Source organism: Oryzias melastigma, linkage group LG16 (genome assembly GCF_002922805.2).
Source record: "Oryzias melastigma strain HK-1 linkage group LG16, ASM292280v2, whole genome shotgun sequence".
Classification (NCBI taxonomy): Eukaryota; Metazoa; Chordata; class Actinopteri; order Beloniformes; family Adrianichthyidae; genus Oryzias; species Oryzias melastigma.
In genome coordinates this window covers 9,928,779-9,945,493 of record NC_050527.1, presented here as the reverse complement: position 1 = coordinate 9,945,493, position 16,715 = coordinate 9,928,779, and the positions used below count along the sequence as shown (strand labels likewise).

General features: G+C 36.5%; 2 protein-coding genes across 5 annotated transcripts in view; both read left to right on the top strand.

The window, feature by feature from the left end:
* The first annotated feature begins 50 nt into the window (after nucleotides 1-50).
* zdhhc11 (zinc finger DHHC-type containing 11) lies at nucleotides 51-5,311 on the top strand. 2 transcript variants are annotated; one of them, XM_024267363.2, is made up of 11 exons: nucleotides 51-694; nucleotides 1,233-1,448; nucleotides 1,722-1,900; nucleotides 3,350-3,451; nucleotides 3,546-3,670; nucleotides 3,743-3,898; nucleotides 3,986-4,095; nucleotides 4,169-4,218; nucleotides 4,306-4,363; nucleotides 4,442-4,505; nucleotides 4,790-5,311. In XM_024267363.2, the coding sequence occupies exons 2-11, from the start codon at nucleotides 1,233-1,235 to the stop codon at nucleotides 4,927-4,929; spliced, it is 1,200 nt and encodes a 399-aa protein (XP_024123131.1). In that variant the 5' UTR covers nucleotides 51-694; the 3' UTR covers nucleotides 4,930-5,311. The 2 variants fall into 2 exon arrangements, with proteins under 2 accessions (XP_024123131.1, XP_024123130.1); XM_024267362.2 differs by having other exon boundaries at nucleotides 3,347-3,451.
* Nucleotides 5,312-8,369: 3,058 nt separating this feature from the next.
* The window catches only part of LOC112143242 (tubulin polymerization-promoting protein), a 13,954-nt gene continuing 5,608 nt past the window's right edge, over nucleotides 8,370-16,715 (top strand). Inside the window, exons 1-2 of one of the 3 annotated variants that reach the window (XM_024267071.2) lie at nucleotides 8,370-8,862; nucleotides 16,517-16,597. In XM_024267071.2, the coding sequence (XP_024122839.1) occupies nucleotides 16,581-16,597 (17 nt within the window). In that variant the 5' untranslated portion in view covers nucleotides 8,370-8,862; nucleotides 16,517-16,580. Of the gene's footprint in view, nucleotides 8,863-13,621; nucleotides 13,851-13,912; nucleotides 14,037-16,516; nucleotides 16,598-16,715 lie in introns of those variants that run through there. The other 2 variants (XM_024267072.2, XM_024267070.1) reach the window with 2 other exon arrangements.

The following is a 16,715-nucleotide window of genomic DNA, read 5'->3' as shown; positions in this document are numbered from 1 at the left end:
AAGCTGATTCATTGCTGTTGAAGTTTTTTTCTTTTTATGCTTTAAAATGATCAGTTATTGTTGGGTTTAAACTAAGTGACAAACTAGAAACCTTCAACTTTTGTATAAATCTATTCAAAGTGAGCTTGAGAAAAGTGGCCTTCAAGTTCCAGTAAATGAAGGCCATGTTTTTTTTTTGTTTTGTTTTTTTTCTTTTCTTGTGAAAGCAGAAGTCAGATGTGTGCACACCAGGGCAGCAGTTTCCCTTTTGCTCGAAGGGAAAAACAGCATTTGTCCCCTGGGGGAACTTTAAAATTCTCTGGGGTTCACCTTTCTTTAAAAAAAGAAAAAAAGTACATTTAAAAATGTAACTATGGATTCGTTTGATTGCGTCTATCTATTGCAGACGCTGATTACCGGTATCTCTGGGGAACCCGCAGTGCGCATGCGCGTTGGAGCAGTTACCATAGCGTCGTTTAAAGCTGCTGCTTCTTCACTTTGTGTCACGTCCGACAACACTGCAGCGTTTGATAGCGGGAATGCGGTTTAATTACAGCTCCTTTTCTTGGTATTTAGTGTTGTTTTTTTCTCTCCCTCCTCGTTTCGATGAACACTCGAGAAACTTTTGAGCAGAAAAAACACGTATGGATCGACAGACTACTCCAATGTCCGCGTGCGTTTGACGGGAAGAGGTGCTTTATGGTCCTGCTGAAAGGTAAGAAATCATAGAGGAAACTTCAAGACAGAACAGGCTTTTGCACGACTTTTTAGAGTATCAAAATTAATTATCTAAGTGTTTTTTTATAGTGAGAGGTGAGAATAGGCGTGTAGACAATTAAAGCATGATTATAGTAAATGTTGGACTTTATACAAGGTAAAGTCAATTAAATACAAAACGTGACTGGTAGTTTATTCTTATCAAGAAAAGTTAATTATTATCAATTGCATTATTTTCTTGTTAATATTTTAATATTTCTATCTGTTAATTTTGTGTTTTTGTTATTCACAGTTATATTTTTTAAATTTATTTGTACATTTATTCATTATATGGAACTTAATAAATTGTATTTTATAACAGTTTTTAGGTAAACTCAGTCTCAAAAGGATGATATTGAAATGATCCATGTCAAAGTACATTGGTAGGTCAGTTAGTCACTATCATTGTCTTCAGGTCATTTTCCTAAGCAAATGCATCCACTGTCTGGTGATGAGTGTCATACATTACGTCTCTGGTGTCCTCCCATGTCGTCCAGATGAACTGCACAAAGTGGAGGTTTAGACGTCCAGCCCCCGAGACTGTAATCAGCAAAGATGAGCTGGCGTTCAGGCGTCCGAGAGTCAACGGATGGTCGTGCCCGCCCGGAGCTTCTCAGCTGGTTGGATGGCTGGTGTACGGCTTCCTCGCCACAATCAGTTTTGGCATCCACATCCCTCTGCTGCCTCGGCCGTGGTACCACGTGGCCTATGCTGTATCCTTAGCAGTTATGGCGCCTGTGTTTGTGTTTTTTATTTTTGAATAATAGAGCGGGTGTCATCTTCTAAGCTTCTGCTAACTCAAAGGAACAAGACAATCACTTTATTGTGACTTTTTTATAGTGACTGTCTCTGCTGTTGCAGGCTGAATAGAAACAATCAATGAGCTTCTTTGTTGACTACTGCATGATGTCACCTTCATTTTCCATGTTTCTCCTGTTTACACACAAACTTTTAAAGTATTCCTCCCTGACTGCCCTCATCATCAGACTCTTGGCACTGTATTCATTGTGCACTTTTTCACCCATGTTGCTGCGGTGACCGTAGATCCGGCAGACGCCAGTGTGAGAGCCAAAGTGAACTATTCCAGTCCACTGCCCCTTTTTGACCGCTCAAAACAGCCACATGTTATCAAGGACCAACACTGTTTTCTGTGTGACGTCCAGGTGTAAGTATCTTTTGATATTTCTCATAGTATACAGCTAATAGTTCAACCAACTCTCTGTGGATGCATCCAGCAAGTGCAGCCTCAGAAAGTGACTTTATTGTTGACTTATTTATTGGCTCAGCAAACAGGAAGTCTGACTGTTACTCACATGTCTAGATAAGTGTAATCAATGTTGTGAAACATTAGAACTAACAATGGCATCTTAGGGAACTGCAGATTTACCTGTGGTTGACCAGCCAGCCCCAATATAGATAAGTTCCCTTTCTATAATTTTTTCTTTGTGGTGTATCAACGAGAAAGATTGGTAGCATTTAGATCATTTCTGATTTAGGACACTTAAAACTAATCAAGAGTTTATAGAAAATGACATTTTAAGATAAGTTATACCCAATTTCATGACAAAATTTCATTTTTACGTCTCTATGTAGATGCAAACTGAAGAGAGTTAAATAATAAACTAAAAAATATGTTTTTTATAATCATATTACCAAAAAAATACAAAAGTCAGGTCATGTTTGTTATAATTGCTATAATGACATAATTACTCCCAGTCATTAACATTTATGTGGCTACAATTTGCCATTGGTAAAACCTGCTCTTTCCCATAAAAACATCTGCTCCTGGTATTTTGTTTTCCACTATTTTGAATGCATAATGTCCATATTTTTCTTATAAAATTTTCTTTTTTTTTATGGATAATTTCAGATGCATAGGAACAAGTTAAATCTGATAAATGGTACACATGTGAGAAAGAATCAGAGTATAAATCTGATTTATCAAAGTAAAAAAACTGACAATACTTTGTCAGATAAAATAAGAAATCCAATTGCTTCTCCAGTAATAATTGCATGCACCACACGGTTCTAGATTTCCTGCTGCTGGTGTCTGTAGCTCTTGTTAGTGTAAAGTGCCTCCTAAACCAGGCTGCTGTTTTTATCCAAACAGGAATCAGGGGAACTTCTATTGCTAACTGAAGTCGAGAGAACACAAACTATTGTTTTAGTCATGGGTGGATACTGTGCGTTAAAAATGGGGAAATCTGTATGGGGCATGGAGGTGGCCCACTGGAAATATTAAAAGTTTTAGACAATTCGCAATTTTATGCTTAATTACCTTTACATGTGTCTTTCATCATGAAAAAAATGCCATAAAAACATGTTAAAATGACAAAAAACACCATTTTCAATGAAGTGGGTCTTTAAAAGTAGGTGAGACGCAGGTACATTGTACAGAAAATGTCCGACTGTCCGAAATGTCAGAAATTCAGTTTGACTTTATAAAGCACTATTCCTGCCTCCAGAATAAAATAAATTACAGTAAGACAAAAAATAGTAATACCAATCATAGTAATATAATAATGAACTAATAAAAACACTTTAAAAACCCAGTGAACATATTTTATTCAAGTTCTTGAATAATGTGCACTAATGTGACATCATCTTCCAGTAGTGGCCCCAGAGTAAAGCACTGCAGCAGTTGCAACAAATGCGTGGAAGACTTTGATCACCATTGCAAATGGCTAAATACCTGTGTGGGTGGAAGAAACTACTGGTAAGAAAATCCTTTTTATAAAAAAATCCTGTTTTCAGCTGGACTTTGTTGCTGAATGCTTTGTGAACCGACATCATGTTTGCTTTACTTTCAGGTTGTTTTTTTCAGCACTCGTCTCTGCTTTAGTGGGTGTGCTTTTGCTTTTTACGCTCATCCTGTTCGTCTTTGTGCAACATATACGGGATCCACACATCCTGAGGACTGCTCCACAATTAGGAGGTAAGTTAGGAACACCTTTAAACCATAAAATCATGGTGAATATTTTCTTAAATGCATTATTTTTTTTAAAAGCCTTACCAGGGAATTCAACATGGCTGCTGTTCTTACCATTGGCTCCCATTGAGACGAGTTCGGCGGGTCTTCTTACAATCACTTTCATTGCTCTAATGCTGAGCACCATCTGCCTGATGCTGCTCTGCCATTTGTTGTGTTTTCATCTTTTCTTGTGTAAGTCAAATAAAAAATTATTGTTTTTTTTCTTACTTGCTGCCAAAAAAACTTACGTTCTTCCCATTTTTTGTTTTTTGTTTACAGTTTATAAAGGTATTAGCACATTTGAATATGTGAAGTTAAAAAAACAGGAAAAATCCCGAAAACAAGAACTTGAATGTCGAAACTCAAAAAGGCCCAGCAAAACTCCACAGGTGAGATCTTGCAACGTTTTTGTGTCACTGTGAAACAAATGTTTTAATCTAAAAATGTGTTTTCCTTTTGAAGAATCAAGAAAACTCAATTGACTGTGAACCAACAAAATATCCCAGTTCAAGGTAACCACTCCGCCATCTTTTTTCAGAATTTTTAATTAATTTTTTGTTGCGAATAATAACAAAAATATTGCTTTTCTTTATCTTTAGCAATTTAGTCAGCAAAAATCCACTCACGTTTCGACTTTCAGAGACTTTATGTTCCGAGGTATTTATTCGTACTCTTAGTATTGTTTAACAATTGTTTTTAGGTTTACTTCATTTAAGTATTGCATCTGTGGTTTAGATGGAGAGCTTCAAGAAATCGGTAGACAATGACAAGTTCCGTTATGGCACAGAAAATAAAACGAGTAAGTGAGACTTTTATTTTTATGTAATGAAGATCTAAATATGGATTTTTTTTCTGGCTCTAAATATGGAGAGAGAAAAAAAGACTTCTTATGATAAAGTTGATTATTAAGTCTCATTTTTTTTTTTTTACACTCAATGGAATTATTTATGTATGAATCCGTTAATTAAGTTCAAGTTGTCCAAAATTAGATCTGCCTATTACATAACAATTTTTGGAGTAAATTGCTAAAAACGTTCCTTTTATAACGAGAGCTTCTTGTTTCTCTTGTTCTCTGTCTGACAGGGGGAATCTCTATGAGCGTCATCCAAAACTGGAAAGCCAGTAATGAAGAGGATTATCCGAGTGGAAGTGGGAACTCTCTTCCTGAGACACAGGACCCTTTAGGCAGCTCTATTATGTCTCCGAACCGTTCCTCTCAGTAACTGATGGGTCAACATTTCCCCTCAGGAGCACCCTGTAAATTTATTTTTTTGCTTTTCAATTGTAAAATACTTTTTTTTTTTTTTTTTTTTTTTACAAGCTGTGTCAAACTGTAGGAAGTAGTGATTGCACCGTTGTTTGTCGTTTCCTTCCTGTAACTTTGCTATCACCTTCCATGAACTATATCAGACTGCACCCATTAAGACTCCAGGTTTCTATAAATATTATGGATGATACTTAATTTCAGTTGTGATGAAACACTACATTTAAAATCCGTGTCAGCTTTTCATTTGGTAATTTTCCTAACATCCTTTGACAGTATCAATGACAGCATTTCCAGATAGTTGTGCCTTGGTTTACAGAGCATTCCAATAAAAGTTTTTTTTTAATATAGACATGTTTGTCACTCGTGGACTGCCTGTCTTTCTACCTTGTAGGTTCAGAAAAACACATTTCTATCCATATTTATCTAATTTTTCCACCTCTGATCTACTAAACATGTAACAGTAGTAACAATGGCTATACTACTTTAAAACTTCCTGCAAGTATTTACTTCTAACATCTTTAGGTATTTGATAGTTTGATGCAAAATGTGTCATATTTGTAGATAATATGATTTTTGAGGCACTTTTTTTTACTAGCTTTTGATGTTTTATCACAATTACTCTTTCATACAAAACATGTATTCCTAAAGAAAAGTGAGCAAAAAAATTCTACATGACACTTAATCTGAGCCCTTTTTTTATTTAATTGATAATTCAGAAGCTACAGTAATACTTGTTGGGCAAATGTTCTAAAATTGAATTGTTTTAGATAATTGTGAAAGTCATGTTTTATTGTGGTTAGCATGTATTTACTTTCTTGACACGTGAAGTTCATTCCCGCCTGCAGCCTCAGTCCGTTCTAATAGATTGAAGTATTTTGATATCATTCAAAATACCATATCTAATACTTGAAGTACTAACACACTAATAATAAATATTAAGACTTGGTTTTAAAGAAAGTGACAACATGTATGCTAACCTTAAAATTTCCAAAGTTTGGCATTTTTCAATGTGCAATTATGTAATTTTGATGGTAAAGAATAATTAATTATTTATTGTTTTGTTTGTATTTTTTTGTTTTTTTCTTGATTGCCTGATGATTATAAATCTTCACTTTTCACCTGTTTTTCTGTTTATCTCCAACCATTTTATTTAAATAACATTAGTTTACCAAGTAAAGTGAGGAAAATACATTTTAAAATGTTATTCTGATTCTAAAAGCAAAAATAGACGTAAATTTATATATTATCTGCACATGAAGTTGGCTAGTAGGAAGTTGGAAGAACTAAAAAGGAAACTGTCTGAAGTTGATTCTTCCATTTACACATAGAAATGTTGAATAAAATCTGCATTTTCTACCTTCAAAAGCAGAGTAGAAATGGACATAAGGCTGAACAATGTTTTTGGCGCTCTCACCTCACGGTGAAAAGGTTTGAATCCCGGCTTAGACTTTATGGTGGAAATGTGTTGGATCTGAGGGAATCAAGAAATGTTCGCCAATCGTTTCAAGGGTTTTTTTGAACAGAGTAAAAGAAAAGAAAGACACACTGGAAAGATGCATGGAGAGGAGTCTCTGCTTGTTATGAGGTGCCATCACCTTTTATACAGAAGCAAACTGTCATCAGGAACCATCACTACCAAGATAGTTATGTAAGGTTTCCTGTCTAAAAATGGACAAGATCACGATAGAACGCCCTGGCAAGAAACAAACAAATCTTGTGACTTAACTGTGTGCAAAAGTCGCTCACCAAACGTCATGGATGAAAACTGAGAAGGAAATGTGTAATTTGCATCACAACTTTTCTGTGTGGAGTTTACATGTTCTCCCCGTGCACGTGTGGGCTTTCTCCGGGCTCTCCGGCTTCCTTTAACAGCCCAAAAACAAGCTTCATAGGTGGTTGTTTTAGTGTCTCCAGGTGTAAAAAGACAAACAAAAAAACCCCCACAGGAATCTGCTTTTTTACAAAAATATTTCAGTATAAAAATTGACTTGTAACATTTTTTTTTGGTCATGATTGCTTTATCTTTAAGAAAAGTAAGACAAAAGCTCAGCATAACTGAAAAAATATCACATTTCTGACTATGTTTAACATGAATTTATTTAATACTTAACTTCAAATGTGTGTTGTGTTTAGTTATGTGGTTTTGTACAATAATAAATGCATTTTGGAATTTGGAACAAAGGTGAAGAAATAAAAAATGTCTATTAAACCTCAGCCGAATGTGATGAGAAAAGTAGTATATTTTTTTAGTTAGACCTTACGGCCTCGTATAGAACATTTCTGGAGTCCAAACTTCAAACATTTTGTAAGTATATTTATTTTTCTAATATTTGTTAATGTATATTTTGGAGTTTTGTCTCTGTTCTAGTTAAATTTAACCCAACTCAAGTAAAAGATTCTAGTAAGTATTGGTGAGCATTGTAGTAATCCTATATATAAAAAAAAACGTATATGTAGTAAAAACTCTGAATACTACTTTTTATCTGTTTGATGACAATTATTTCATTGTTCTTGTAAGTTGCATGATAAATTGTTGGCACTGGTAAAAGTGGCTACAAGTGCAAAAATGTAGAAACTTTTAAAAGGATTTCTCACCAACAATATATGTGTTGTCATGTTCAGATTCACACAAACCCCCACTATCTAAAATATTGTACAATAAATAAATAATTTATTCTAGTTACAATGCTATTGTATACCAATAAAGTATAATAACATAATCTTAAGGGCTGGTTTGTCTACTCTTTAAAATTATTTAGCGACATGAATAATATTCCCTCAAACTGCTTTTATAATTCTTCTTACTGTGATGATCAGTCCACCTGGATTATAATTCAAACCCAGATACCCCAAAATGAACAAAACAAGGCATTAATTTATTAGCGACTGTGACAGGTCAGAATTCTTCGTTTATGCAAAATCATAAAGTTAGAACAACAGATTAATGATTGGTATAATTTCAATGACACGCTGGAGAATAAGGCACTACAAGGCGTAAAACTTGGCTCAAGTCACAAGAAAGAAAGTCCGAAACCATATATTTCTTAAGAAAATAACACATAAGGCTTAAATTAATATTAATCAGATGTGTCCACCCATTTATGAAGTTATTATATCCCAAATTAGGAGCTTAATTTAAAAATATGAAGTGATTCACTTAAAATGAGATGGATTTGACTGAACACCACATCTTTCAGCCACAGTGTGGCGCAGTTGGAGCAGTTTCAGCTGCATCATTATGTCATCAACTCTTTCAGTTTTTTAAGTCTATTTTTTATCATCATCTTGGTCGAGTGAGTACAATGTTTCCCCCATTTCCACACGTTTGACCTCCATGCGTGAAAGAGGAAGATCCTTGAATCACTGCAGTCATCATCAGTGAGAGCAGGAGTTACATAATGACCATCCTGGTTCAGAGAGGCTCTGATTGTGTAACACATTAGTGTTGGGCAGCAGAGGAGGAAGGTTCAGAGGCCGGGGTGCTTTTATTCTGAAAGAATGGGATTGATTTCTTTTGTCTAACTTTGGAACCTTTACATAAACAGTCCGTTCTTTCTGCTTCTCTGGGATTATTGGTGTACTTCCGTTTTGAGCTTGATTATTCAAAAAAAATCAATTTTTTGTGTTTTTGTCAATTTTCCGCCGCACATCCATCCATCACAGCCTACAACAACAACAACAACAGCATCGAGCTGAGAGGAGAGCAGCTCGTCGCGCGCGCGGCGGCGGCAGCCAATCAGCGGCCTGGTTTCTCTTCAGCATCTCTGAGGGCTTCAACCATCGGCTGGACTCGAGCGCAGGCGGCGGGGAGGAAAGACACCTGAAGGCTTCTCGACGCGCTAAGATGGTTTTGTGAAATCGAGAGCGCGCTGGAGGATTGCGTCACCAGGTAATCAAAACACGGTTTGATTTCTGCACAACACTTGGTTGTTTTTGTTGTTGTTGTTGTATGCTCACGCACAAAAACATCCCCATTCGCGTGAATGAGAGGCTGCTCCTGCAGGTCGGTGCATGCCTCCTCGCAGGAATATGCGTTCGGTTGAGTGTCATGTCTGCGCGGGCATGCATGGCTCGTGTTTCCCTAGAATCTGGCGGATTGCTGCAGGGGACTGACAGCAACAAACGCGTCACGTGGACTCCTTGTAAATTTGGCGTTTGCACGTTTATGTAACACGTTTCGCCTCGGAAACGCGCGCAGACACCGAGCTGCAGTCAGGAACATAAACAAGAGCTTTTTTTTTAATTCTCTGGTTGTCATTTGTGCGCAGACTCACTGACAGAGAAAAGATCTTGCAATAAAATAACAATTTATGATGTGACAAAACAATGCAGCCTTCATACAGCAGCTGTTGAGTCTAGGATGAAGTTGCATAATTATAAAAATAAAAAAAAATATGTTCTGATTTATTATATTTATTCTAAATTGAGATGTTGTGTGGAGGGAGGGAGTGAAGGAGGTACAACTTGTTCCTCCATACCAATACATAGAATGATGACATCACTGCTATATGGCTGCCAGGCAAAACACAATAAATATGCTTGAACGGGCTTTGCTGCTGTTTCCAAATGCAGTAAAACTCCACAAAATCATCTGATTTTAGGAATGATCTCTGTGTGGTTTCCATGTTGGATAATATTGCCTTTCTTTATCTGAGTCAGTGATGCTCCTGACATCAAGCATCTACCTATAGACCCAACTATATTTCTATGTTTTGTAAAAGTGTAGTCATCCTTTAATTAAGATTATGCCATTTTTAGACATAATTCCTGCAGAGCAGCAGAATCTCATTAGAAATTCACCTCTGCTTTGTCGGCGGGACTATAAATGTAGAAGTTTGCCTCGGTATATGCTAATTTAGCATGCTAATTTCCCATCAACCCTTTGTTTACACTATCTCCTGCTAGCTTATAGCATCAGTATAACAAAAACAACAATGTTGGAGCTGAAAAGTTTTGAGCCAGATAGCAGCTTGAGGAAAATGAAGACGTTAATGGATATATTTGTCTGCAAGTGGATGCATCAGAATTGTAGCAGAGTAGGAGACTTTAACCAGCACTTGCTGCATCAAACCTCAGGTTTTCATCTCCTCTTTAACCAACACAATTTGATTAAAGAAATACTCCAAATTACTTCTTATATGTCCCCCCATTATGAGCAAATGCTACAGTTAAAATTGGATCAATTCTTAGGACCTGTCTCATCCAGTTTAGGGGTCAACAAGGGGTTAGAGCCCGCACCATCAGTCATTAGGATAAAGGTGGAGCACATCCTTCACAAGCTCCGTTTTCTTAACATCCGTTTTGGAGTGGTGCTGCCAACAATAACTGCCAGGGCTTGTTTAAAAGATCAGTGCAGCATGCTGCCTGCCAAAACCATTGAGTCACCACGCAGTGAATGGCTTAAGGAGAGCCTTGACAAAGATGGCATGACCTCAGACCTGGGGCTGGGTGCATACTGCTGTCATGCTGTCTCTTGAAGTGCTGACTGAAGAGTGGTTGACCTGGGAGTAGGCTGATGTTAAGTAAAACATTTGTAGGGATGACATTGGATGCTAAATAAGAGGATGGATATTTTTAGTTGCAGTGAAGGATAAAACTGAATTAGTGGACATTTTTGAATTAACAAATGTGAGTTATATGAAGTACAGGTTAAAGATTTGAACATGTGTAGCGCAGTATTAAACACTAGATGACTTAGGGATGGAGAGTCTCAATTAGTGATGACAGTCGTGGTTTTAATTAACAAACGTAGTCATTTCAAAAACAGAAAAAGTGTGGATGGAAAGCAGATGGGATCTCTGCACGCTCACTGAAGGTGATGGTCTGACGGAGGAGTGAACTGTCTTCAGACGCATCAGTTTCATGAGCAAAACACCATCTGTCACACAAGGAATCCCTGATTTTGAAGTTACGGTGCGTTTCTGCGTGCATATTGTCCGCACCTCTTTATAATGAAGAGAATGTTCCATCCGTGGCGGTCCATGGTTGCTATGAATAGGCAGAGCTTAAAATGGGTCAGTTTATAGTTAAAGCACTCATCTGTGCAGTGGGTTTGCCAGAAGGCAAGTGTATGTAAGCATGCTGTCATCCAGTCACAGATTTGTCTCTGGAGATCTGCCCTTAACCAAATGAGTGTTTGTTTGTGTGTGACAAAGTAGAGCAGAAAAACTGGAGCAAGGCATGGAAGTACTACAATGATGGAGGTGCTGGTTAATTATTATTAGTTTTTGCATATTTTGACCTCTGCGTCATTTACCTCTCTTTTATGTACTGAAGAGGATGTTAGAGAGGGCTTAGCCACTCCAACCTACTGACAATAAATTGTTGGGGGAGACATAAAAGGCCCCTTTGTTTCTGGTACGATGTAAAGCACACAGTTGGCCTCTACTCTGTTGGATTTCCTTCATGATAAAACCTCAGTATAAACCCAGACCAGATCAGAGCTGTCTGATTACATCCAAAACAACACAAAAATGACACACAACGAGCTAAAAAAGTGTCTCTCTGTCCATGAATACTTATTCCTCCATCTCTGCCACCATGCTGGACAGACCGTTGGTCCTTTACATCACCACAAAGAAGTAAATGACTTAAACAACCCCATTGTCCTGCTGACAATACTCTTACCATTAAATCTAATTAATGGACAGTCAGACAAATGAAATTGGCATTAAAAGAGAATTTGCATCCACAAAGGTTCTACCTAAAATTGTGACCACCTTCCCATCCTTAGCATAACAAATAAATGAAAATTTATGACATGAAAGCAAAAAATGTTAAGAAAAGGAAGGATTTTGTCGTTTAGTTTGTATATTTGTTGTTATTAACAGGCCTCTTGACGGCCTGGAAAATGAGTTTGTAATGTCTTTATTTGTTCTCACCAAAACACTGCTGTGCATAATTGATGAAAATTCAGTATATTTTGAACAGATGATCAACTTTTAAATATGTTTATTTTGCATACAATTTTCTTTCCCATTACAGACAAATTTCCTGCAACAACACACGATAAACCTGTGCATCTACAGGTATTAGTCAATCACCAGGTGACACATTTTCAAACATGCACACTAACCAATGACTTAATAATCAATAATGTTGTTGGACTCTGGAGTGCCCAGACAGAACCAAGCCATGGATTAAGAGATCATTCAAGCTTCACACAGACAAGAACATTACACTACTCCCATACAGTGAGACAATAGTATTTGTCACAGATTCAAAATCAATGAGAGAGTATATATTTTTTATCATACATACACTTCAACTGTGAGAGACAGGATGTAAAAAGGAATCCAGGAAATCACATTGTCTGATTTTAAAATAATTTATTTGTATTTGTTTTGAGAATGTTGCTGGGGAACAGAGAATTTTAACTCCCTCCACAGATTCTCCAGTGGATTGAGGTCCTGAGGCTGGCTAACCCTCCAAGGACTTTTTTGTAGCCACTGTTTTGTTGTCCGGGCGATGTGTTTGGGATTATTGTTATGCTGGAAGATCCAGATCATCCTCAATGAAGGAATGAGGATTTTGCCTAAAATCTGTCCATACACTACCCCAAAGAGCTTCAGTTTGGTCTCTTTGACAACATGACCTTTTCCCGGTCCTCCTCTGGACCATCCAGATAGTCTCTAGCAAAGTTTAGCTGCGTCTCAACATGTGCTCCTTAAGCAAGAGGGATCTTTGAAGATTTACAGGATTTAAATTGAGTTTAACTAATGTTAACCTTTGTTACTGTGGTCCCAGCTCCCTGCTGACCAGTTTCCCTCATTTAGTTTTTGTTCTCAAGACCATTTGTACTTCACCAGGTGATATTTGGAGTCCCAAGTGAAGGGAAGTCATCAGTGAAATGTCAATTCTTCACTTGATCAGAGTCGATCTCACCAACAGCTTCCTTATTGTAGATTATTTCTTGTTTAGGTCTACAATCTTGCCCCTGGTGTCCTTCGACAGCTCTTTGGTCTTGTGGAGAAGTTGCAGTCTGACTGTTTAAGCGAATGTCCAGGTGTCTTTAATACAGATAAGCAGTTCAAACAGGTGCCATTAAAACAGGTAATAAGTAGAGGGGGATAGATGAGCGACTTCAGGAAGAAGTAAGAGATCTATGAGGACTGAATTTAGCTTGTTTTTAGGGGATAAATACTATTTTACAGATTAATTCTTCACTGTGGCTCTTTTCACATTCTGTCTTTCACAGCTGAAACATTTCTTTGATGAATATTATAGACCTCTTTTTAATTTTTTCAAGAACCTGCAGAAAAGACTTGCATTTGCCTGTCTTCTCAGATCCAGCTCTTCCATTCTCCTTCCTAGTTGCTCAATGAATGTGAAGCTGCAGATCATTACCACTGAAAATTATCCCCCATCTTCACATACTAAATTGTTTAAATTAATACAGTTTATTAAGTCTTCTTCCCAATTTGATGCAATTGATATGTCCACTGAGTTATGTCTGTTTGCACCGTTTGTACTCCACTTTATTGCTGGTACACGAGGGATTTGGAGGCTCGATAACTCTTGGCACGAGTGCTTGATGACATATGACAGAAACCCCCACCACCAACAGTGGTACTCTGCGATGTCACTCTGTATGTGTGAAGAAACGGGCATGGGTCAGACAGAGGAGCCACTTGAATTGAACAATAGGTTCCCAGTCTCCATGGTTCTGAAAGCCATTATTCATACACATTAATAATCTCTTCTTTTTTGCCCTCTATGAGTCGACTTTCTTATTATAATAGCTTTATGCACTGCACTCTTTTGTACCATCAAACCTAAGCTTGTGTGCGTTGAAGTGTGGACTGTACTTAGTGAGGTCACATTTGTGATAGTTGGCCACAGGACTGCAGAAACAAGCCTATTGCCTTCTGCTGGGGGGTGAGTACTTGCACTTCGCTGTCGACTCCAGGGAGCTGTTCAGACTTTCTTATAGCAAGAGCAGAAAGTTTTATTCATCGTCTGGTTTCCATCTTGTTTAATGTGACTTCAGCTGTTATTTAGTCATTTTAGGCCTAAACCTGCTGTTTTTAAGGATGCTTCCCTGAGCATGGGAACAGTGGAAAGGTGAGCAGAGACCGTCAAGTACGGAAATATCTTAGAGGCTTGTGGTTTCAGCTAAAAATGATTTCCAGATAATTGATGTCATTTATGTTACAGGTTGCTTCTCAATGTTGTTTGAGGCTGTTTCTAGGAGGAGTGAAGCTGTTGCTGTTTATATACTGGAATGAGGGAGAAATTCTGCAGCTTAGACTGAATGAAATCATGCAGAACAAGATAGAAAAGACAAAATAAGCCTCATCTGACAGAGATGTGATAGCAGTTTTTATACAGCTGGGAGTAAAAGCTCAATTTGTTTAAGATTATTTTGTTACATGCATTTTGAAATCCATTATGTTAAGCTATGTATGCTTACCAGGAATAAACCAACAGGAAAATGTGTTTTAATCGACTGTCAATGTAAATATGTACAACTCTTTTAATTGTATTTTGATGGGATTTTTTTATTTTATAGAACATCAAAGATCAAGAAAACATTAAGATGGCAGTAAATAACGTTTGAATTGATAATAAACAGTAAAATGAAATCTTTAATTTTCTTAATTAAAAAAAATCTAGAAGTTGATGGGTATTTTGCAGACATGTGGGTAATTTAAAAATAATGACCACTTAACCATTTAAAAAAAGTGTTATAAAATTATATATGGTAATAAAAAAAACATTAAATTAATTTAAAGGAAAGGGTCATTTTATTTTTTCAAGCTGATGTCCTAAATGTGGATTTTGTGATTTGTTATTAAAGTATATTTTAACCTTGTCACTACAAAAAAGTCACATAAAATTAGACCAACTTGGATGATGCAATGGGGTTTTTGTGATTCTGTGGGCTGTACTTGGTCTCTTTTAAGATATAGTGGAGTACTACACACATCTACTATATCAAATACTGCATTTCTGATTGAAATTGTTCCTTGTCTAAATGGATGGTGACTTCTAAGGAGCGTTGCCACAATAACTGAAAACAGTATTAGTGACTGAATGACAGGAGGCAGAGCTGAAGAGAGAGAAGGATGGATAGGATCAGGAATGATAGATGTTAGATGTTTGAAATGCATTGAAGCAGATTGAAACACATTCAGATGTGATTATGTTGGTAAAGGATGCTGAGGTTGACCCTTACAGGAATGAGACTGTTCATGGATGTGGATCTCTTCTTCAGTTAGCATCTCATGAATAACTCTGAGATGATTTGAACCAAGAATGAACTTAAATGAAGATTTGCTTTGGTGATCCATGGAGGCAGAAAAAAATCTGCTGTGAGTTCACCAAAAGTTTGGCAACAGATTCTGTCAGAAGGAAAATCCTCCGTTTTTAATACTTCACAAATTCCTCTGTTTTATTGATCTTGACACCTGCATGTTTGGTTGATAAAGAAAGTAAAGGTTCAGTAAGCTATAGTCTGACTTTACAGCTTATTTCCTGAAATGTCCCACACGTGCATAGACTAAATCCTGAGTGTAAACCGGATTCTTGTCATTTCAATGTTTTAAATGTTATTTTTAATTGATTTTATTCACTACCTGATGTGCTACACTTAAAAAACTGAGTGAGTGTAAAGCCTTTTGTTTAATATAGATCCTTTATATCAGTGACACATTTGACAAATCAACTGACAGCAAATGAAGGAAAGAAAATGTTGAATGGAAATAGATCTAATTGTCTTAAAATAAACATTAAGGAATCAAAAGGTGAGTAAACATGTATTTAGCCTCAATCATTTGTTGTTATTTGTTATAATAATAATAATAATAATAATAATACACTTTACCATTAAATCTATTTACATATCTTATTTTAATACGTGTTTTTTAATATTAATGAGCTTTTTATGTCATTTTTGAGATACTTCAAGCCTTCTATAATCATGCAAGCATGAAAAGCACGGATAGTATTAGTCTACAAAAAGACTGTCCATAAACAATGACGGTTATCTGGTTTTTATGACTTTCATAGAGCTCTTATTATGAGCTATTGGATGCTGTAAATTGAAAGGCTGCAATGTAAATTCATTAATCTGATCTTATTTACTCTTTCTGACATTATTGTGGCATTTTTGAATGTTATAAATTTAAAAAAGGACCTCATAGTATTCTAAAATGCTAACTGGGAATCTCCAATATTTTATTTATTATCTCCTTCATCTTTTATGATAATCTGTTTAGTTCACCCCTTTTAAACAATCACTAAATTATGAGAATAAAAGAGCGCAGAAGTTTTTTTAAATTTTTTTTATAAATTGCCAACTTTGGTAATAAAGCATCACTTTATGACACCAGATGAATCTGCATCATAAACCTGCTGCACAACAATAAAAACCTTTTATTGACCACAGCACAGTTGTCCTCTTACAAATTCATATCGAGTTATTTGAACCCTATCAGAGTAGAAAAATGTTTCAAAAAGTCAATCATAGCTCCTCCTTTTAATACAATTTTGACTGTGCCCTTCCTCTTACTTACTCTGCTTCATTTTCCTCTTTCTCACAGCACAAGGAGAAAACAAAAGTCAGAGAATCTTACCACGTCACTGAAGGAACCTAAATCCCGCTCGATGATGGCAGACCAGAAGTAAGTTTTCATCAGGAATATTCACACACATCTGGATTGTTGGTGTCTGTTGTAGAGATCTATTTTAAGTCTTCCCTCTGTACTACAGTCTATTCAACCGTTATAAGCTCGCTTTGAA

What these genes read in the sequence shown, in the direction of transcription:
- zdhhc11 (XM_024267362.2), top strand. Translation starts at nt 1,233, where the DNA reads ATGAACTGCACAAAGTGGAGGTTTAGACGTCCAGCCCCCGAGACTGTA. An exon ending in ACAAAATATCCCAGTTCAAG is followed by an intron (nt 4,219 to 4,305) that starts GTAACCACTCCG and finishes CTTTATCTTTAG; the next exon opens with CAATTTAGTCAGCAAAAATC. An exon ending in CAGAGACTTTATGTTCCGAG is followed by an intron (nt 4,364 to 4,441) that starts GTATTTATTCGT and finishes TCTGTGGTTTAG; the next exon opens with ATGGAGAGCTTCAAGAAATC.